General features: G+C 41.4%; 2 protein-coding genes across 2 annotated transcripts; one reads left to right on the forward strand and one right to left on the reverse strand.

Moving 5' to 3' along the window:
* Positions 1–3,205: 3,205 nt before the first annotated feature.
* LOC139618346 (protein shisa-8-like) lies at positions 3,206–22,043 on the reverse strand. The gene is made up of 2 exons (XM_071474205.1): positions 21,744–22,043; positions 3,206–4,222 (listed from the first exon to the last, which is right to left on the reverse strand). The coding sequence occupies exons 1-2, from the start codon at positions 21,811–21,813 to the stop codon at positions 3,726–3,728; spliced, it is 567 nt and encodes a 188-aa protein (XP_071330306.1). The 5' UTR covers positions 21,814–22,043; the 3' UTR covers positions 3,206–3,725.
* LOC139618344 (uncharacterized) lies at positions 5,915–8,483 on the forward strand. The gene is made up of 2 exons (XM_071474202.1): positions 5,915–7,623; positions 7,732–8,483. The coding sequence occupies exons 1-2, from the start codon at positions 6,861–6,863 to the stop codon at positions 7,935–7,937; spliced, it is 969 nt and encodes a 322-aa protein (XP_071330303.1). The 5' UTR covers positions 5,915–6,860; the 3' UTR covers positions 7,938–8,483.
* Positions 22,044–22,278: the final 235 nt, after the last annotated feature.

Genomic DNA, 22,278 nt, shown 5'->3' on the forward strand with positions numbered 1-22,278 from the left:
TAGAGAATTTAGGTGATTGACGTTTCTGCTAGCAGGTAAAAAAAAAAAAAAATTAAATCAATGAATTCAAAAATTAAAATCTCTGTTACATAAAATCCACGTGCTTCATTTTTAAGGTTGCCTGCTGGCACTTTAAAATCTCCAGATGTGAATAATATATCGCGAAGCATCTGGTCATTCACGTCTCAGCCCGTGTTTGTGGATGCTAGTTTGGTTGTGTTTCCTTTTGTGTGTATATAGTGAGTGTAATCATGCTGGAGTTTGTGTGAGTGATTGCATGTGTGTGTGAGTGTGATTGTGTACCAGGGAGGAAATCTGGAGTCTGCCATGCTGTGACTGACTGTCATTAATTATACTTCTCTCCCACACACACACACACACACACACACACACACACACACACACACACACACACTTACACTCACATGCTAAGGGGACCCAGTGAGAATATCATGGTTTACAACAGCTTGGTGCACTGGGTACCAAAAATCAGACAAGCGCTTAGTACCCATCGCTCAACCCTCCGTGGACGTGGAAGCACAGAGGGAGGTCGAAGGGGTAGATGACAGAGTGAGAGAAACACAGATCACCAAAGGAAGAGAGACAGAGAGCACAAGAAAAAGTGCTAAACAGTGTGTGACTCTGGTAAGCGCCGCTGTTTGATTGCGTTCCACCACCTGTCTAATGTGCTATAGCATGTGCCAGGCATATGCACTGCAGCATAGCTGGTGTCCTCATGATAACAAATGAAGGTGAATTCAATCAGTGAGACAGACTGGTCTGTGTGGTGGAGGTGAGAATATGTGGTGTGGAAGTAAGGGATTCTGAAGGCTGAGAGCAATATTGAATTTCTAGACTGAAGCCATCAATAACCAATGTTGGACAAGTTACTTGACAAGTGTAATATATTACTCACTGAAAAAGCCATTACTAATTACTTGTCAGCAAAAGTAATAGCTTAGATAAGTCATTTCATTGCTTTTGTAACTTGCCAAGCTCCTTCAACGGTGCCTTTAAAGAGTTATTTCAGTATATTTCATCCTAGTGTATACATGCGTCTATTGTGCTAACTTTACACTTGCTACCTCCATTATAGAGATTTGCTGAAATGAGGAATGATGCAAAGCAACATATATCTGGGTACATCTGTCTCCAACAGCTTTCAGGTAAACATGATTGGCTCCTTGTAAAAGTCACTCAGGGTAACTGCAGAAGGACCTACATCCAGGACACCCTGCTTATGCATCTGCATGTGCCTATTTGATTACATATGTGAATCTTACTTTCACTGCAGTTAAAATTTTCTAAGGAGACCCAAAAAAACTCTGCGTGCTATGGCGGATTACCCTGAGGACTATCACAAGGATGATCATGCATCATTTCACTTTGATGGCGGACTGGATACAGACGAGGAGCTAAATCCAATGGAAGAGGAAAGGCGAAGAATGGAGGCAGAGGAACGTCCTAAAAGATAATGTACCTCAGGAACATGGCGGCGTTCCTGTGGTCACTGCTCACCTGGGAAATACGCCAGCTTTAAATATACCAGAACTTTCCTCTCAACAAATTCAAAGCCTCTACACCCATATGTAAAATGTCTGCATTTAAACAGGTAGATACATAAATGATTTGGGTTTTATACACAGTATGCTTGTTCTATTGTTTGGAGGTACATACTAACCATCAACAGCTATCTTAATGTTTGCCCAATGACTGCATGCAATATACCAAACCTGGGGATTCCTACCAGTCACTAACTAGCTAAGAAGATACAACATGTGGATACAACAACTCTGGAGTTAGCGAGAGGTGCATCTATCCTCTTCTCACATGTCCAGCGCCTCCACTCCTTACACCGAGTCTGTCCGCTGAACACAGAGAGACCAAACCTATAACAATGCCCCATCAGACTCCTGTTGAGACAGCGAACAAGTCACAAACCGGAGTGACCTCTGACACTGTCATGGACAAATCTACTGTAAGCTCACAGTAGAAGTACGCAGCTAAACTAGCTGAACATGCTGTTTCTTTGTTAAAAGTCTTAAAGCGACTGTATGTTACCATTTCTTTTGTGTTTTTCTGATTTTTACAACTATGTTGTTTTTCTGATTATCAGTGTTTGGGAAATAAATAGAACCAATCATCAACAAGAAGCTCCACAGACAAGGTTTTTTTTAAAAAGGGTTGCAGGTGTGTGCGCACCTGCCACAAATTGTAACCTGATCCTTAACACTACTCGTTACTGAAAAACAATCACTGTAATGTGGACGCTGTGAATAAATGATACAGATTTAAAGTGAAACATTTGACCATTTCCATTCCAAAGACGGGATCTTTGTTTGAATGGATTCGGTTCATTCTACAAGTCATTGATTGCGGGTGTTGAAGCATTCCACTAACTGGGGGGTGAAGTACATTGCAGCGCACTGACAAGTGGTTTCAGCCACTCAGATTATGTTAGCATTGCAGCAGTACACACACACCTCACACAGCTGTGTTTAGGCTTAGCCGTACTGGGGAAAGGTGTTCCTGTAACGCATCACTGCTTTCTCTTCCTACATCACAGACACACACCATGGAGTTAATCATTACTGGAATGGTGGATCTTGGGGGACAAAATGCCTGTGCCAGCATGCAGCACTGGCTGATATTTCTCTGTCTTCAACAAAGTCTCATTTGTGAAACTCTTTGTGTGAAGAGAGAATGCATTGACATTGAAATGACCTTTCTGGATACATGGGCTCTTTTGCCCCCTCCCCCCTTTTTTTAGTCATTTTAACACATCCTGGGGTTTTTTTTTTTTTAGAGTTAAACATCTGTAGCAACACAATAGACAGGAGCTGGTATTAGCTGCTCAAGAAACCACTACAAATACAGACAAAAAAAAAGCTGCTGATTCATTTCCCCAGTTTGTGAGGATCAGCATGTGGAGAGAAAAGTGTGTGTGTCTGCTTGTGCGCCAGAGGTCTCTGACACTGCTGGGAACCTTCTGTAGTTGTTGAAAAGTGAGCAGTGTGTGTGTGTGTGTGTGTGTGTGTGTGTGTGTGTGTGTGCGTGTGTGCACATGGTTCAGATCATTCTCATCTCATTTGCCCCTGGAATAAGATGAACAAAACCCCCCCACCCCAAAACCACCACCCTCCTCCCTGGTATAAATTGCCAGGCTGATATCTCACTCTCCGGAGTGCTGGAGGGCAATGGGAGCTGACAACACAATGGCATTGTCTCTGCTGATGGGAAGCCAAAGTCTTAGGGGAAACACTCTCCTACCAGGCTCACTGACAGCCTCGGAGTCTGGTTTAGTTTGTGTGGTAAACAGTGTCTTCAGTGTTTTTTGAACATTTTGCGCATGGTGTCATTGACGTGCAGGGGGGGGGGGGTCGAGAGGAGAAGGAGGACAGAGCTGTGCCAACACACTGAGAGGCCACTCAATTATTTAGAAGAGCCGTCGGGTTCAAAGAGTCAGAGCCAGCACCTGCCAAACCACCACCTGCACAGCTTCACTGCTGCTGCTGTTGTTATGATCCAGTGGTAATGAAAGTACAGAGGATATCACTCACATTATCATTAGTATTGTCAACAGTGATGCGGAGAATGCAGTTAAAAAAATTCCAGATACGATATTTCTTGCCCCCGTCTCGCCATGACGGCCGTGGATATAAAAGATATCTGAACATTTCCCTTACTGTCTCCTCTTCTGTCTGCTCACCCATTCACCCCCATGTTCAGACAGTGACCTCGGTCTTGCTGTTGGTGGGGAGTCCCTTGTGCTTCGGGTGCATGTGTGGCGAGTGGCCGTAGCCCAGCGGCTGAGAGAAGAGCTCCGGCAGTGTCTCGATGCTGAACTGCCTCTTGTTGGAGTAGGCCTGGCGACGGCTATTCTGCTGGTGCAGCGGCTGATGCTGCTGCTGCTGGATGGGATGATGCTGCTGCCCCTGGAGGGTCATGTGGGAGCCCACCGGGTGTGGGGCATGGCTCTTACTGGGGTCCCATACTTTGAAGGCTGAGCTGGAGGTGAGCGGGTGGGTGTTGGTCTTGGAGATCTTAGGCTTGGGGATTTGGGAGGCATTGATGGTGATGGCCAGTGGCGCATGGATGTCGGGTGGCGGGAGGAAGGGCTTGTCCTTGGGATGGAAGTTGATTGGCTGGAAAGTGGGAGGGGACTGGCGATGTGTGTAATCTACCATTGGGTAGCTCTTGTAGTAGTCTCTCGCAGCCGTATCTGGATGATGGGTGGGGGCAGAAAGACAGGGGAGGAGGGGAAAGCAAAACAGAGTCATGGTTAAATTACAGCAATGAAAAGTTGAGACAATTAGTGATAAAATCAGTCAGTGGTGTATCAAGCTGTAATTACAGGATACTAATGATAAGCAGTTTTATTCAGTGCAAAGTAACAGTTTTATTTTTGTAACTGATGGTGAAGAAAAAGTTCATCTCACATAGACACATCTTTTCACATGTTATATTAAACAGCCAATTAGTTTGTGTGTGTGTGTGTGTGTGTTTGTGCGTGTGTGTGTGTGTGTGTGTGTGTGTGCGTGTGTGTGTGTGGGCCCCTCTCAGGGCATTGCTCCAGATGGCCTTAAAACAATGAACAATCTCTCTGACCATCTCATTGTTCTCTCTGATTCACTTAGCAGCTGATCAAACCAAGTGAGAGAAGCTGTTCACTTCTAGAGGCTTTGTAAATCACCTCAGCAACTGAACACACACAAACACACACACACACACACGCACACACACACACACACACACACACACACACACACACACACAAGGTATAGCAAAAAATCCTACATTTCCACACCTCTTGCAAAAAAGTATGTTTCAGAGTATGTGTTGGTGAATCACAGCTCACACACACACACACACACACACACACACACACACACACACACACACACACACACACACACACACACAACACAACACACTCAGAGTTATTTTAAAACTCTACTATGTCTCATAGCTGTATGGACTTAAAACCACATCTCTTGTCTCTACTGCAGGAAGCTCATCTCTCATTCATCATCTAGTCCTCCTCCTGCTCCTCCTCCTTCTGCTCTTCCAGTCTCATCTTTATAATTATGATTATATTTACTATTATTGTTATTATTATTATTTTATATCTTTAAAAGCAAAAATTAGGTGCTTGCGATGCTCCAAAACTCAAAGGTTGGCATGTGTCAGATGTGGTGAAAATGTCTGATATGGGTCTTGGGCATGGGTGTGGCAAGGTGCACCCCTTCAAAACAAAAGCCCCACTGTTTCACATCTGTGGTGAGGCATTCAATTTTCATGTATTGCCAGGAAACAGGAAGTGGTTAGCAGCTGGACACTGTGCATGGTCAAATCTGCTCTAAACTTCAGATAAAAAAGAAACAGTTATAACTCGACTTCACATCATCAGATTTGTTTCCAAGTTTCACATGTTGGATAGGAGTCCTGGCCTGAACACTTGTACCGGCCAATACTGACTCATTGTCAAAATGCATGTGCTGGCAACTGGAAGTTTTTGGCCCCATACTTATACCTATACCCTGTCCCTTTACCTATACAAACGGCTCCTAGCAGGTTAACCAGATCCACCTAAAATTTGGTGAGAAAGGTCTTAAGACCTTGATGATGCTCAATAGTGAAGCTTTTGAGTTTTAATCAAACCCTGTGGGATGCTTGAAACCTCAGGAAGTTTGGCACACACTGTGTATTATGTTGTGCTGTGGTGCTTGGGGTGTCAAAAGAGGGGTGGATAGCGCCCCTTGACAACCAAGTTATACTGAGAGATTGTAGTCACTCTCATTGGTATAATATTCACTAATGATTAATGAATTAAAACATAAAGCATATTGCGCAACTGTACACCATGTTTCACTCACCAGATGTTTCCTCAAAGCAAGACAGCTGTAATGGTTGGTTTTTGGCTTTCATGGTGGTCACAGTAACATTTTCAGCTAATAGCTAGATGGATTGTTATCTTGTGGAGAGGCCTTGAATCCAAAATGGTTGTGGATACATTTCAAATAACACATACGTATATTGTGTTGTCTGAGTTTCTTTAATTTTGGTGGCCTCTCAATGACAATGCATATAATGTTCTCCTTGTTCTCTGTAGTTTCTGTGTAGTTTGATGTGTTAGCATGCTAACATTGGCCAATATGTAGGCTAATGAATACAGTTTTTGTGTTAGTTTTGCAGGTATTTAGTCATAAGAAACACTATTGGACAAATAGAAAATTTGATGTAATGATGGGGTACTGATTTAACTTTAAATCTATTGAATATTTGTCCAACTGTTTCACTCTGAATCAAAACGGTGGGCCGACTGAACAACTTACTGACCCTCCAACCAACATCACCATTGCACCAGTATGACCATGCTGCTAGTGTGGCTAAAAACATTGAATTTATTGAATTTCTGAGGTCAATTGCAAGCCACAGACTCATTCTAAAATCACAAGCAAGAGTCTATAAAGTTGCACTCCAACAATTTTACATGTCAGAGTCAAGTTACTAGTGATGATGAGTACAGCTCAGCCTGTGAAAAGTTGTATTATGTTTATGTGGCTCTGGGAAAGCTATGACTAGTCTGTGACAGCATGACAACTACAATTTTTTGACAAAGTCTGAGCTACAAACTAGAGGTGTGGGGAGTTGCATTATGGGAAATGTAGGTTCCAGTGTTTTTAGAGCTTGGTTACCTTCAACATTTATGACACCCTCAACTGCTACATTCGTGGGGTACTTTTTAAAAGTGCTTTTACAGTGGCTGAAGCATATTACACATTTGCTTACTGGAGATCTGCACTAACACACTGATCATTCCAGAAGCAGAAGCGTGATGAAATAAAAGCATCGTAATAATGGATGGAACTGTTCCAAGGTTCCAACACTGTTCTTATTGTATTGTTCTCCTCTCTGTTGGCACCACTTTACCAAACACCGTTGCAAGACACAGACACAGAGTGAGCACACCTGTACAAGTGAACAAGAGCAACATGGTAAGGAACCAGAGTCAACTCCACGCTGAAATGGAGATTACTGAGAGCATCAGCAACCTGACCCCTGAGGAGAGAATGAGGCATCTCCGAGAAAAAATGTTCAGAGAGCTGAGAGAAATAGAGATGGAGCGAAGGACAAGAGCTGCTCAGCAAGAGCTTGAGAGATGCAGGAGAGAAAAAGAAGAGAGAGACAAAGAAATTGAAAGAATGAGGAGGCTGAGAGAAACAGTTGAGGAGGAGAGGAGGAGGCAGGAGGCCAACCAGAGAGAGGAGGCAAAGAGGAGAGCAAATGATGAAAAACAAAAACTGGAGGAACTTAAAAACGAGAGGCTTCGATGGAAAAAAGTGATGATGGTAAAGGAGGAGCCCATCACAAGACCCAGATTCACTCTGAGTGATCTGAAGAAGGAGCAGCAGAGGAGGCGCGAGGAGGCTCAGGAGGCTGAAACCAGCTTAAAGAGCCTGACCTCTGAGGTGAGGAGCGAGGAGCAGAGTAAAAGAAAGACTCTGATTAACAATTGGGTTGGAGAACAGGAAACACACAGCGTGACTGTTCAAGAGGAGATCCACCCAACTGACTGCACCCTCCAGCCCACTGCTGAAAGAACAAGCCTCAAGTCTGAGAGTATGTAACTCATTTGTATCCATTTGTTTCAAATAGCATTTTTCTACTTATCTAATGCTGCATCTTTTAATATTCTCATCACCTTTTCTTTCCCCTATGAATGAACAGCTACATCAAAGTCCTCCAGGGCCCTGCACTGGCTGCAGAAGAGGCTGAAGTCGGGACTGTTTGTAAAGAAACAGGATGACATGGAGAGGAAGAGAGAGGCCTGCAGACTCAAAGATATGTATGGAAAGAACAGGAGCCACTTGTACGAGCAGGCCAATGGTTACTGCTTGTCCAGGAACAGCATCCTCAAAAAATCCTTCTTCTGAATATCTCTCCCCCCTCTCCAACACCCCACCCCCCTTTCCTCTCTCTACCCTTCCCTTTAACCCCCCTCCCCTCTCCAACACCCCCACCTCCCTTCCCTCTCTCTACCCTTCCCTCCAACACCCCCAACCCCCTTCCTCCTTCTCTACCCTTCCCTTTACCCCATGCCCCCCGTCCCTGATAGAGCATGGTCTGAAGAAAATGTATGTTGTTATTGTTTATGTTAATGTTTTTATATTTCTGTTCTTGGATGCAACTTTTAATATTAAATAAAACTTTATTACATTGAAAACATTATAACTGCACTTGTTATTAAATAGCTAAGATGTGGGTAACTACACCAAAGTGATGGTTATGTCCTGTATTATATGACTTACACTGTGTGCTGATAAAACTGACTGTGAAAACATTATTTAGAAAAAGAGGAAAAATCTTCTTGAATAGAAGAGGATAATCCAAGGTAAGAAGAAAGAGGCTGAAGTGAGGACATTTGTAAGTGTCCTATCACCACTGAGAACAGTTCACATTTACTCAACTGTGTTGCCTCTGACATGTGGAACTGGAAGCAGGCTTCTCTGTAAGGAAGGTAAAATTCAAACATTTCAAGTTATGCAGGTTGTACAGTGACCGACAGGCGTCAGCACTGACCTCCAGTGTGTCACAGAGAAGGGTCGAAGTTATTCTGTGTTATTCAGCGAGGCCTTAAATCACTGCTAAAATCCCAAGTCAAGTCCAAGTCTTAAAATGTGTGTTTTGAATCCAATGCAAGTGATTGTGCACCCTTCACCAAATTTAGGGCCATTTAAATCTGTAGCCATGATAGTGGTGTGGTTTTATTGATGGTGATGTTGGCTGGCCGGTCAGTCCACCACCAGACGAAACGATGTCAAAACAGCTGTTGCTTGGATTGCCATGAAATTCTGTACATTGATTCATGATCACAGAATGAGTCCTACAGACTTTGGTGATCCTCTGACTTTTCTTGTGGCACCACTATTTGATTGACATATGTATGGAAAGCTGTTTGAACATTTATTGCATCCTCTTGATATCAGACATCAGTTTCCTCTTCTAGTTCAGTCCTTGTCAGAACTAGTTGGACCTTTGGTCGCAGTACTTCAGCATTTTTTCATTTTGCAGGTGACTCAGGGTTCAAATTGTGTCAAACTAGCACCAAAATCTGAACTAGTCAGGTTTTTAACGTATTCATGGCCCTCTTCTTTCCAGGGGAGTAATCTCGGGTTTCATGATGTTTACTCATTTCCAGGACGGTCTGACACACACAGGGTGCTGCTAGTGATTCAGTTTCTCATATCATAGTCAGACTTTAAGTTTATGGAGCTGGGAACTCAACACTGGTTCATCATTTTCAAAAGTTTGTCCAGACAAAGTGTACATGTCATTTTCTTATTCAACATATGAACAACACATTTTTGCGTTATGATGAGAAACTATAGTGCTCATCTTCTGATATCTGACACTGTGCTGTAGCTGTGGTGCTGAAAATGTTAAAACTGGTCTATTGTAAATATATTTCAAAGGCTGCTTCTGCAGCAGTTCTATGGCTTCAGCATGGATGATGTTGGAAAAAGAGTCTACAGCCACGATAGCAGATCTGTGAGGCTGTACCTAAACAGCAGTGCTTTGAGTGAAATGCTAACATCAGCACAAAGTAAAGCTGAAGCTAATGGGAAGGTCAGTTTGGCAGGCATTTGGTCATAAACCACAGTACTGACAAATTTAAAATGCACATGATGATGGCCTCATCTTACACCCAGAGCAAAGTTGTACTAAGCATGACTCAAATGTCTTTGGTAGTTTCAGACCGACGTAGTCGTCATTTTCCCATCCAGCGGCAACGTCGTTTAAAAAGCAAATAGCCTTGCACCCATCTGAGCACCCATGGGTGTGGTGTCTTGAGGTGTGGTCAGGCGCATTTTTTGCACATTGCTGTCTTAAAGCAGCAGAAAGCCATTGCACAACTAACCAGTAAAAGCCTGATCTGAAGTCAGTCGCACAGTATAAATGTATTTACGTTAAGGGCACATCCTGGCATAATTGTACCACTGTCGTCATTGTGCACCTGTTCCAGACTCCTGTGCCGGATCACAGTGCTACACACATGACCTTCATTTAATCACCTGAAAATGGAACCAGGCTAAACTGTAACCACACACACCTCTTCATTCATCTTCAAGACTAGTTAGTTATGACTTGATATTTTGATATTGATATATATTTATATTTATTTAAGAGATTAAGTGCAACCCTTTTGAACCATGCGCCTGGTGCAGTGACTGTTTTTTCTGCCGTTGGACTGGCAGTGGATTTGGAAGCTAACTCTGAGCAACATAATTTTATTTTGATGTATGACTATGGGATGCCCAGTACTAAGCAATTTTTCTTTCTTTCCCTGTATGAGCATTGCAATGGTGGAAATGATTGATATCAGAACAAGTCATTATACTAGAAAAATAACGTTTCCTTAGACACTCTCCACATTTCATAGAAAAATTTTGTTTAAAAATACTATCAGTCCCTGCATGCATCTGTCTCAGTCCATCCTCACATCCTGTCTTGTCCAAACTCTGGACAGATAAGTAATCACTTCAGATGAGTACAGACACAAAGGTAGGTGGTCTAGGATGAGTGTAAAATTAGCAGCTATCCATGCTGAGCTGTTAATGCCATCTCCCTCCCTCCACAGGTAACATTGTTTTATCCATCACAGTGGATTAGTATCAAATGCTTGAACAGAGGAAGACACATTTTGAGGTGAGGGTCATCAAATTCCAGCATACTGAAGGTACACCACTACCACGACATTGCGACGTACATTCAGCCAAATATCAGCATCTAACAATGCAGGTGGCTCATCTGTGTGACTCATTGTGTGACTGTCAAATGGTGTCATGCTTGAATGTTGCTTCACATTTCTCTCTGCTATTACACAGGAAGCTGGAGCACCTCTGAACAATAACGATCTGAAATGTGTTTGCGCGCACGCAGGAGCCACTCCACCTGATGGTAATCATTCAGAAAAAACCTGATGTTTGTAAGCATATACGCACTCTCACACAAACACAAACGCACACACACACACAAAAGTCACCATGGCACCAAATTAGGAAATAATATGCACAAACATCATGCTCTGCTCAATCAGGGAAAAAAAAAAACAAAACACACGCGCACACACACTCACATACAGGATCCTCGATACCAGACATATTTAGTCATTATTATAAATCTGATATAGCCATTTATTGGTTATTTATTAGTCAGATTGGACTCCATACTGTACAGGAAGGTTGCTGATACACCAATATCTTATGAAAGAAAATTGATTAAGACTCTTTTCAAGCTTAAACAGCGATTCACTTACTGTACAAATGAAAAGATAAACACCACAAACAGAAGTCTTATTTTCATGAAAAAATGATGAAGTTTTGCAGAGGCCTGTTTTTCCGCTGCTGAGTCATTTCCAACAATTTACAGTAGCCGAGATGACTGAGAGCACCTTCTTATATTTGTGCTTCTAGAAAACACCTGGAGGAGTAGTCTCATGCTCACACGTCAGAGAGTTGTTCAGCGCTATCACTGTCTGGTAATTGCTTATTGAACATTTCACATTGTGGGTCCATTGCGTAACTCCGGGGCACTTCAACACCAGCTGTTGAGGATGGAGACAGACTTAATCCTTCTGTAAAATTCTCGATGCTGCTCCAAGGATTTAAATACAGTCCTGGTTTTCTCTTCACACCATCAAATAACACAAGAACCAGTGTGTGACCAATTGTTGTTTATCACAAAGCCCTGCTAACTGGATCTTTTCTCGTAAAACATGACAAAGCACCTTTAAAGGTTAAATGGTTTATTGATATAGAAATTGGTTTTATTAATTCAAGATATTTAATATTTTAAACTATTTCCACTTCCAGGACAAACAAATCAATTTAATATCAATCAATCTAAATGTTAAACCAACAAGATGATGCAAGCAGCTGATTTGAGCTAAACTGAAATTTGTTTTGCATCTCATGAATTTGCATCCCACTGGAGAGTGATACTGGGACCTTTAAAGTTCTGGTCTTTGAGATGTTCAAGAAATCTGACCCCATTTTTATACTATTTATGTATAAAGAATGTGTAATTATTGTTTCTGCAATAGGTATAAAATGTTCAATTGAATATTAAATATATTTGATGCATTTAAATTCAGTAATTATTTTTTGTAAGTCGTGGCAGGCTCATGTTTAAAACAGCAGCAATAGCAAATGTATTTGTCCCAAGGTTAAATATGATCAGTTATCAAAATGCGTGCCCAAGTCAAGACGAGGTCCTTGCCCTGTGGACTTGTGGAAGTGGATGTAAGAGACATGAAGGGAAACAGAGGAAGAAAAATGGAATTAATCACTTTAATCACTCAAATAGCCGAACAATTAAAGTGGCCTATTTCATGAGGCATATTTTTCTTTAGAAAAAAATACAGTGTCCCAATATTGGTGACTAGGAATGAAGGAATGAATAAGGGAATTGATTTGCTTTAATTCAAATTCTGCAAGATAGGAACGAGTTGAGGATTAGTGTGTATGTGTGAGAGTGTGTGTCTGTGTCTGTGGGTTCATACGTTTATGGACACGTGTGTGCAACTCAGGCATTGTGTGGCAACGAACACATTTGCATACATTCTTCTCTCACTGAAAAGGGAATAAGCGGCTTGATACATATGTGTGTGTACAGAATGTGACGCTCATGGAACGACAGCAGTATTTCTACAGATATCTGAAAAAATATTTGGATATAGATACATTTTGTGCAGTTTCAGTGTTAATCAGTTTTGTGGGAACGTCCATTCATTATTGTGGACACAGTGTCCGTCTCCTGGCTGTGATACACCGCGGCTGAAACTACAGTACAGCATCAGAACTTGAAGGTAAACTGCTCCAAGTCTCTGGACAGGGCAGGAAAATCTGGGGCGGCACAGAAACAATAAATAAAACACACCCTTTCTTCCCACAACAACTGCTGTTGCTGTCCATTTGAGTGTTTCCACACATGTTGTCAGCAGTAGCACCTGACAGTGTTATGTGCCTTCCTCTCCGTTTCACAGAATCCTCCATCTGCTCTCTCTCTTTCTCGCTCTCTCTCTCTACTTTTCCGTTCTCTCTTCCTGTATTTCATTTATTTCATAGTGAACCACATCAGCTTTTCGCTCTCTATCCAGCAGCAGCCTAAAGCGAGGCCCGTGGGCCCAATCTGGGCCACCGCATTATAACTGCATAAGTTGGGCCCTCCAAAGGATTTCATAGTTTGACAACATACTGTATTCTATTTGCTCTATTTTTAATGTTATTTAATTATGTTTGAGCAGTTATTCTGGGGAAACCTGCTCAGTATATATTTTAACATCATAATGGAACCAGAGCTAACCAAGTAATCTCTCTGCTTTCTGGTGGTTTTGGCCTGTGGTCTATCATTTATGTTTTATTATATTTTCTCTGTCCAATTCACAACTTCTTCATAGACATTTTCCACCCCCTCCTAACCTTAATAAACTGAGGACAGCATATGCAATATCCTGGCCATTGTAATGTAAGGCCACGCAATGTATGTTGAGCTGCACCCTTAACCTCTTAAACACTCTATTTTGCCTCTGTATTTCCTCTTTTTCCATGTTTTTCATGACAGTGTGCTCTGTAACTGGTTGTTCAACATCTCCTTGCAGCTGTATGACGTCATAAAGTGAATGAAATATTTAAACCCCAGATGCCATGTTCTTATTGCATCAGATTGAAATATTTTATGTCTACGTTTGCACCACTTTATCACATTTTGATGAAATTCAGACTGATATATTTTATACTTCTGGAAACTTCAGGATGTCCACATGATTTAAAATAGTTTTCTGTGGGTTCTAAGCAATGCATGGTAGCGCATTTTACTCTGTTAATAATGGAACAGGAAAGTCCTGCACATTTTGGAGTTTTAAATAAAGAGAACATCACATCCTGCAAGAGAATCCACAAAATCACAACTTGCAAATGTTTCCTCAAATTCGTATGTTCCCACCTCACTATAGTGAAGAAGAATTCAAGAACATGTTTTACCTCATTAGTCTCCACAGGTTCATCACTGATAACTGCCTATAAAGGAGCTCCACCCTGAAGTGCAAAACAAAAAAAAAAAAAAAAAAAAAGAAACAGAAAAAAAACTTTGAACCAGAGAAAGTTGGAGGAATGCCTTCATCTTCAAAGCCATCTTTTGGGGAATTTGAGATCGCTCCAATTCATGTGGTGTTAAAAATCTACCAAAACTTATTTCACCCATTTTTTTCACCTGAAGCACTTATTTAAAAAAAAGTGCAGCAACCACACTGCAGAAATATCTAATAATTAAATCTCTCACTGAGTGTAAAATATTTTTTTGCTAAAACGAGTGAAACACCTCATCAGTGAGTCCCTGGATACATTTTCATGACAATGTTTTATAAAGTAATTCATTGTGCTTGTTAGGAAGATGTTTCCTTGTAAAAATCGAATTATTTTGTTAATTTGGCTTCTTTGACCTTTGAAAAATGTTGTCCTAGGTGATCTTGCATCAAGAAATATTGGATATTATTTAACTTCACAGCCATTTTTCTACATTATCTCCAATAGTGCTCAGAGTTTTGGATCGTTAGACTTTAATTAAAGACTTCAGGCTGTCTTGGCCCAGAACTTGGAGTCCTAGCTGCCTGGCACAGAGCCTTTCACACCCTTTTCAAGAAAATCCCTCCGCCTTCTGTCTTGTGTTGTCTTTTCTCTTTCCTGTAGACCTGACATTCACTGGGGAATAACATGCATCGAGCCCTATGAATCACACATGAAGTATTTGTTTGTATTTTCAAACTCCATCTTCAATGAAAACAGCTCCAAGTTGCATGACACCCAAATGAACATGAGGTTAATAAATTAAAACAAAGATGAACAATTTATGAGCCTGTCTCCATGGCTACCGTGGACCAACCTGGATTAAATTTACTAAGTTTACTTCTTCTTCCTCTTGGTCTCAGATTCTGTTTGTTCATTATATCTCTGTCTTACTAACCTTTTACATCTTTATCCCACTTTTCCTCACTCCTTTCACTACTTCATTTAAGATAGATACATCACAGCTGCTCGGGCCTTGAGTCCTGCTGTCACACCTGGCACAGGTTTGCTGCCACACAGTTTCCCCGACCTCTTTGATCTGCTTTGCCCTTCCACTCTTCTATTCTTTTTTATTCCTTTTGTACTTACTGCTTCCTTTTTTCCATTTTCGCCTCTCTTGTCTTGCTTTTCAAGAGACATTTTAGTAATCAAACTTGAGCTGTTAACCGCTGTAATGTTTTTAAGAAGGAAGCAGCTTAGTCCAGATTCCTGCTGGTTCGCTTGGCAAATAGTCAGCAGTCCCAGCCAAGCTGTTGTGTGTCCTAGCCATGACTTTGCCCACACAGCCAGGATCTCTGGACCTGGTGTCTTGTTTATAGCCCAGCAAGAGAACTGATAAGCATGTGTGAAAAGATGATTGGATTGTGTGTACATTTTGTTTCTGTGTACCATAGGTGGCCAGTTTCTTAAAGCGAAACGACAGAGGTGGTGAAAATTAGACCAATATTCCTCTATTCATGCTTAGCGGAATAATTTGAATTGTTGTTAATTTCTAGAGGCAAAATATCGATTCTCATGGAGCATTTGGGAGGGGATTGCAGGTGCTGGTCGGGGTGTGCAAGCTGTTGAGGATTCTCACAGTTTGAGGGAAGAAGCTGTTGCAGAGCCTGGTAGAGAAGGTCCTGATGCTCCGGTACTTCCTGCAGGATAGTAGTAGGGTGAAGCGGTGGGTGGAGGCCTTTAAGATGCTGAGGGCCCTGCAGGTGCACTGTGCTTTGTGATATGTTTTTTTTCCTGCTGTTTCACTGTTCACTGTGAGGTCCTACAGTCGGAGACTTTGCCAGTCAGTGGTGCAGGTGGTGGGGATGCTGTCAGTGATGCCGCTGCAGAACGAGGTGAGGACAGTTGGAGGGAGGTTCAGCCCCTTCAGCTGACACAGGAAGTGGAAACGCTCCTGTGCTTTTTTGTTGCTTTTATGTGTGAGGTACAGGAGAGGTCTTCTGTGATCTACACTCACAGGAACTTCCTGACTATTGATGGTCAGCGTGTCTTTCTGTAGTCGATGGTAACCACCTTCATTTCCCCTATGTTCAGGGGAAAGTTGTTGGTCTTACCCCACAGTGCAGGTCAACCTCTCCTCTGTAAGCAGTTTCATCATTGTTGTTGTTCACCACTGCAAAGCAAAGCTAATGATGACATTGGAGCTGGTTGATGCAGTGCAGTCATTTGTAGAACAGGAGTGGGCTGATCACACAGTCCAGGTGGTGCTGGAGGTGTAGAAGCTGATATGGACTGACTGCAGCCTACCTGTGAGGTAGGACAGTGGCGGAGGGAGGATCCTGGACCCACTTGCAGAGGGAGGTCTAACTTCACAGTCAGGTGTTGTGGGTTGATTGTGTTGAAGACTTAGCTAAACCTAATGAATAGCAGCTTACACACATGTGGGCACTACACAGCGGTAATCATTCAGACAACACACAGGTGACGGCTTAGGCACCAGGATGATGGTGGTTGACTTGAAGCATGTTGGGATGACATCTCTCTCCCTGAGAGTTAAATAAGAAGATCGATACCACTCTCATGTCTGTGTGGTAAATATGAGGCTACAGCCAGCAGCTGGTTAGCTTAGCTCAGCATAAAGAGTGGAAACAGGGGGAAACAGCTACCCTGGCTCTGTCTAAAGATAAACCTTCAAAGCTAAAGAAAATCTGTATTTACTTGAAAGACATCAGAGTGGTATCAGTCTCGACTAACTCTTGGCAGAAAGCAAAATATATATTTCCAAAAATGTTGAACGATTCCTTTAAAATTGTACATCAAGTCTACTGAGTGGGGTGAATAAATTATAAGACAGAAATTAAAAATAGATCTGAACCTTCTGTCACAATGTGAATCTATTTTATGGTGAAATATTTCACCACTGCCCTGAATTTGGTTACTGGGCATGGTCATGAAGAAAGGGCAATTGATTGTTCATCTTATAAAACATAAAGCAGTAAAATAGATACACTTTATGACTGTATGCCATTGTTTTTTCTATTTTCTATTATTTGATTTTATTTTTTATTCATTTTACTGCCATTGTCATTATTTGGGATCTAATAGTGAGTCTACTCATATGTTGCATATGCATGTGGGTGTGTGCACTGAAGATAGAGAGAAACAGCTGGTGACATAGACAATAAAAGAAGATGAGAATTTAAGTGTGTGTCAAAATGTACTGTCTGCATGTTGATGTGTGTGTGTATGTGTGTGTGTGTGTGTGTGTGTGTGTGTGTGTTGTACCTGTGTTGTATTAGATGTTAGGCACATAAGGACATGCGTCCCTGATGGCAGGAAGCATGATACACCACTGTACTGGGACTGAAGTGTGTGTGTGTGTGTGTGTGTGTGTGTGTGCGCGTGTGTGTGTGCGTATGTGTGTGTGTTTGTGTGTGTGTATTAGATAGAGACAGAACAACAAAAACAGAACACTCACCAAACAAATGTGCGCAGAGAGGAGCAGTTCAGTGTCTGAACATAGATACGTAGATGTCGAGAGAGAACAGACAAGAGCATTGCACCTCACTGTGTGAGGGATTTGTTATTTTGAAGTATTTTTCGGTGAAATGTGGCTGATGCTCATCGTTCAGTGGATGGGGGGATGCTGCTGCTGCCGCTGCTGCAATCGGCCTTTGTTTCTCACTCACTGAGCAGAATAATGAGATGTGCTTCTCTCTTTCCTGCTCTTCTCCTGCTCAGTCAGTTTGCTTAGCTCGATTTGCTGGCCTCAGTTTTTCTCTTTATTGTCTTATCTGAAATTATTTTCTGTCCTATTCTATTTTAATGTTGATTGTTAATGACATGTTTCCGAAAATAAAAAAAAGAAAAAACACTGAAAAAGGCCAGTTGACTGTGGCCTGTAAGTCATCACTTAAATGTCATAATGGCTGCAATTTCTGCCTGTGAGTTTTAAAAACTAGATTTTACAGTAGTGATTAAATGTTTCTTTCAAAGCAGGACTTAATTGACCGTTGGCTAAACATAGCTTAGCAGTCGTAACAAGACACAATAGGACTAGGTTTCGATTTCTCCATATGTTGAAGTGCTGAGTATCTTGAGATTGGAGGGTTTTTTTTTTTAGACTTCCAAAAAGAAAACACAATAGTAACGATGTAAGAAATAGATTAAACATTTATCTGCTCCATAAGCAGCATATTTTAACATATCCTGCTAGCTAACTCTCTAGCTACAGTAGTAAAGCCATGTTATTACATATGTAGGATTATAGGTTATGTTAGAGATAAAGGCCTTGTTCAAGGCTACTTCAACAACTGTGCAAGCCAGTGCTGGAAACTATCAGAGTTTTAAGCTAACTTTAGCAGCTCTTGCTCTATATTGTATTTGGGCAAATGTATAGTCCAGCAACGTTATCTGAGATGTGGAGTTGCCTCTGGCAACCACATCTTCATCCTGTAAGCCCTTTTCTCTTGAAATGGGAAAAAGTGAAAGCACAGTTTTTGAAAATGCAAACATGTGAGCCAAACTACAGAGGTTTATGTTTTCCACTGGTCAAAAAATCTGCTAACACTCGCTAACGTTGGGTATTTATCGGCTCCGATCAGGATTGATGTAAACACAACTACCGGGTGAACCCGCTAATTTTCGCCTTTTTTCCTGATGTGATGTCATTCAGAGCACACAGACACAGGCCTGTCACCTGTCCAGCACGGTGTTGTTACACCAGAAACACCGCGGCTACACTACGCTAAGAGGTAAAAGAGTGAGCTGCAGCTCCGAAAGTTCTAAAAACACAAACACCAATCGAAACATCTCATATTGAGGTACCAACACTTTTGCAGACTTTTAGCAGTTTGCAGGGTGGCTAGCAGCTCACTCTTCCTCCACTGTGTGTGTGTGTGTGTGCTCTAAGTGCACGTGATGACATCGCTCCATGCAGTTGTGTGTGTCCTCAGTCCGAACAGAAAGGCAAACTCAACTGGCAGTAGAAAAGGGGTGATTTGGCTTTTATTAGCGGGTTTACCCATGCTTGGAAAACCCACTTATACTCGCTAATTTTGGTGGAATAAGGGTCTTAGAGGAAGATACAGTAACAGCCTGATCTTATATTTTTCCTTATCATAGCCTGCTTTTTTTAATAGCAACATTAAAGAGTCATTTGGAGACAGTGTTTTCAACCGATTCATGGAGCTAACGTTAGCTTAATTAGATTAGCTTGCAAACGCTGATAAAATCTGCTAGTGAGAGTTTGAATTTAAGCTAAATCAATGGTTCTTACCTAGGAATGAGATGCCTGCATTTTTCTACCATTGTCTGAAATCAGGTTGATTATCAGGAATTTGAAGCTGTACATGTGCCACTGTTATTATTTTAAAGAGCATTATTCGCTCTGCAAAAACTCACATGACAACAACCTTGTCCTTTGAAACTTTGGATGTCTCACGTGTTCAGTTTCTGTCTGATGATCTTCAGCTATAATGGGCAGCCCTGTCTCCGTTTTGTATTTTGTGCCAAAGAACAGTAAATGTACATGTGTCAGGCTGTCGCTTCTCATCATCGTCGCCGTGTCCTTATCTGTCTGCAGTGATCGGATGATAGAGCGTATGTAAGTGTGTATGTGTGTCTATGTACATGTTTATGCTTGCGCCCCTCATGTGTGCCTGTACATTAGGGAGAAGTGTGTGTGTTTAGGCTCTGTGGTCAAAGGACATGGTGTGTATGCTTATTTATGTGTTTTCTTTGTGCGTGTGTGTGTGTGTGTGTGTCAGTGTGGCCAGAGGGCAAGTTTGAGGCCTGAACTTGCTGCTGTCCAGAATACTGTTACTCACTCCCCACTAATACCCAACTAACCGTGTGTATCTTGGAGTGTGATGCTTATTTGTACTCATTTAGTGATTTTTAAAAAATGCTAAAATTAGACTCTGTATGATTATTAGAAAAAAAAACATGTCCATATATTATTTGTTTTATATTGTGAACCACTCCTGTACAAGTTATGTCATCAGTACCATCGTCGTACCTCCCTATCCCCCCAAGCCAAGTTACAATTACTATTTACAGAGAGGCAAGCTGTCATTAACTGTCAGCATTATAGTGGCTGACAGAGACAGATTTTTTTTCATGTTTGTTCAGCAGCAGTGATCCTAATGTCCTAATGCTTTAGTCAATACAGGACTTCCCCAGTTTCATAAAGCTAATGCACCATTCATGTAACACCACGTCATTCAGATCACAGGAGGTAGTTAATGACAATTCTGAAACATAGACCAAAGTACAGAAAAAGTCTGAACATTAAGAGACCTGTCCTGCTCCCTGAAAACTACATCAGTTACATTTCTGCACTTATTTATTTAGCTATGTCATAAGCAATTCATTAACCCAATATTTTTGTCCTTTGTGTTTACAAACTATAATTTTTTATGAGGCCTTATGAAACGGGAATATACTGAGTTTGAGTTACACAGATATGTCAGGAAACCAGTGTCGTAGCATTTGCAGTTTGATCTGACTGATAACACCAGTGTGTGATTTTGATGAAGTGGTGGTGTGTTGCAGTTTTGGCAGAGATTGACTTGATGTGAATGGGACCAGTCAACACCCACTTAATCCAAAGAGCCTGGGTCTATAAGTGGGTCTATAAACAGTATAAATATGTCTAATGGTTTATGTAGCTCATTAGTTTTAGTGGAAAAACACACAATTGCTGTGTATTGTATTTAATTTAATTTTTTGTCTTTGCATGTCCAGGTCCATGTTGGATTCAGTTTACCTTGTTTTTTGTATTGGTTTTGCTCTTTATGTTTATTTTTGGAGTATTTGAACACGTGGTTTCAAACAGAATAAAACCAACCCTTTGTGTGTTTCTGTTGTGTGTGTGTGTGTGTGTGTGTGTGTGTGTGTGTGTGTGTCTGCATATGTAGCTGCTAATCTCTTGTTAAACAGTGACAGCTTTTAAGTAGTTTGTATTTAGCTGTAGCAGACAGAGTAAAAGTTTACATTCTGCTACATGATCAGTCTGTTTCCAGTCTTGTTATTTATGCTGCTTTCACTAAGAAGAGCTTTGCAAACAGGTTTTCCCTCTAACTGAAGAAGAAATTTCTTCCCTTTGCATCTATACATCTACTGCAGCACTGTTTTACACACTGTGGTGGTAAAGAACATCATTTAGTCATTGTTTTAAAAACACTGGATTTCAGTTATATATATTTACACTGGTGGACACACACACACACACACACACACACACACACACACACACACACACATATTTAGGAAGGGGAGATTGCTGAAACTGAGGAGATGTGCTATCTTTCTTCTCAGCGACATAACTTGGTCATAATATTGACATCAAGACTGCCATGATGTAGTTATCCTGAGGTTGGAGGAAATCAGGAATAATTTGTAGCTTTTAAACAGGGAGTCAGACTCATAAAAAATATATTATCTTAATGGGCGCTCGCTCTCCCTTCACCACTCTCCCGCTCAGAGTGTGCATCAGGATGAGGACATGCTCTGTTTTCTGTCATCCTAACTCAGGTTTATTTACACTGTACAATGTTTGGTCTCACTGACCTCATTCAAACATGCATACATGTGTTTGTAATATATGTTTCCATGTAGTCAGCGTACATGTGTGTGTGTGTGTGTGTGTGTGTGTGTGTGTGTAATCCTACTCACCCACGGCCTTGAGTGAGGTGTACTTGTTGAAGCCGATTCCCAGGTTGTTATGAGGGTGAGACAAGGCCATGGCTGGACCCAGGGGAGACAAGGCTGCATTATTCAGATGGTTGTGATCTAAGGTAGAGAGAGACAGACAGAGAGAGAGAAATGTATTAAACAAATATCTGAAAAGTCAGCCAGAGAATCCAAACCAGTTTATGTTTCCATAAACTAGTGTTGTGAGTAACAACATCACACAATTAAAAGAACACCAATAAGTCCACGTGGCATTTGAGGACTGACTTAAGATGACTTTTTTTTTTTCCTGACTTAACTTTGTGAGACTTTGTCTATAAACACTGTTTGTACACTGTACCCAGAATGTGACATAAGATAAGCCCTGTTAGAGAGAATGGATGTAATGATTAGCTGAGGCTCGATAACCATTTGTGCATTTCTATCTGTCCTCATTACATAATGTTTCTGCTGAAAATAACAAATATATTCATAAAGCCTTTAGATGTGCAGGTTACCAGGGACAGAGGCAAACAGT

This window comes from Trachinotus anak, unplaced genomic scaffold, assembly GCF_046630095.1.
Source record: "Trachinotus anak isolate AG129_WGS33_773 ecotype Australia unplaced genomic scaffold, CSIRO_AGI_Tana_v1 ptg000003l, whole genome shotgun sequence".
Taxonomy (NCBI): Eukaryota; Metazoa; Chordata; class Actinopteri; order Carangiformes; family Carangidae; genus Trachinotus; species Trachinotus anak.

What these genes read in the sequence shown, in the direction of transcription:
- LOC139618344 (XM_071474202.1), top strand. Translation starts at nt 6,861, where the DNA reads ATGGATGGAACTGTTCCAAGGTTCCAACACTGTTCTTATTGTATTGTT. An exon ending in AACAAGCCTCAAGTCTGAGA is followed by an intron (nt 7,624 to 7,731) that starts GTATGTAACTCA and finishes ATGAATGAACAG; the next exon opens with CTACATCAAAGTCCTCCAGG.
- LOC139618346 (XM_071474205.1), bottom strand. Translation starts at nt 21,813, where the DNA reads ATGGCCTTGTCTCACCCTCATAACAACCTGGGAATCGGCTTCAACAAG. An exon ending in CACCTCACTCAAGGCCGTGG is followed by an intron (nt 4,223 to 21,743) that starts GTGAGTAGGATT and finishes CCCATCATCCAG; the next exon opens with ATACGGCTGCGAGAGACTAC.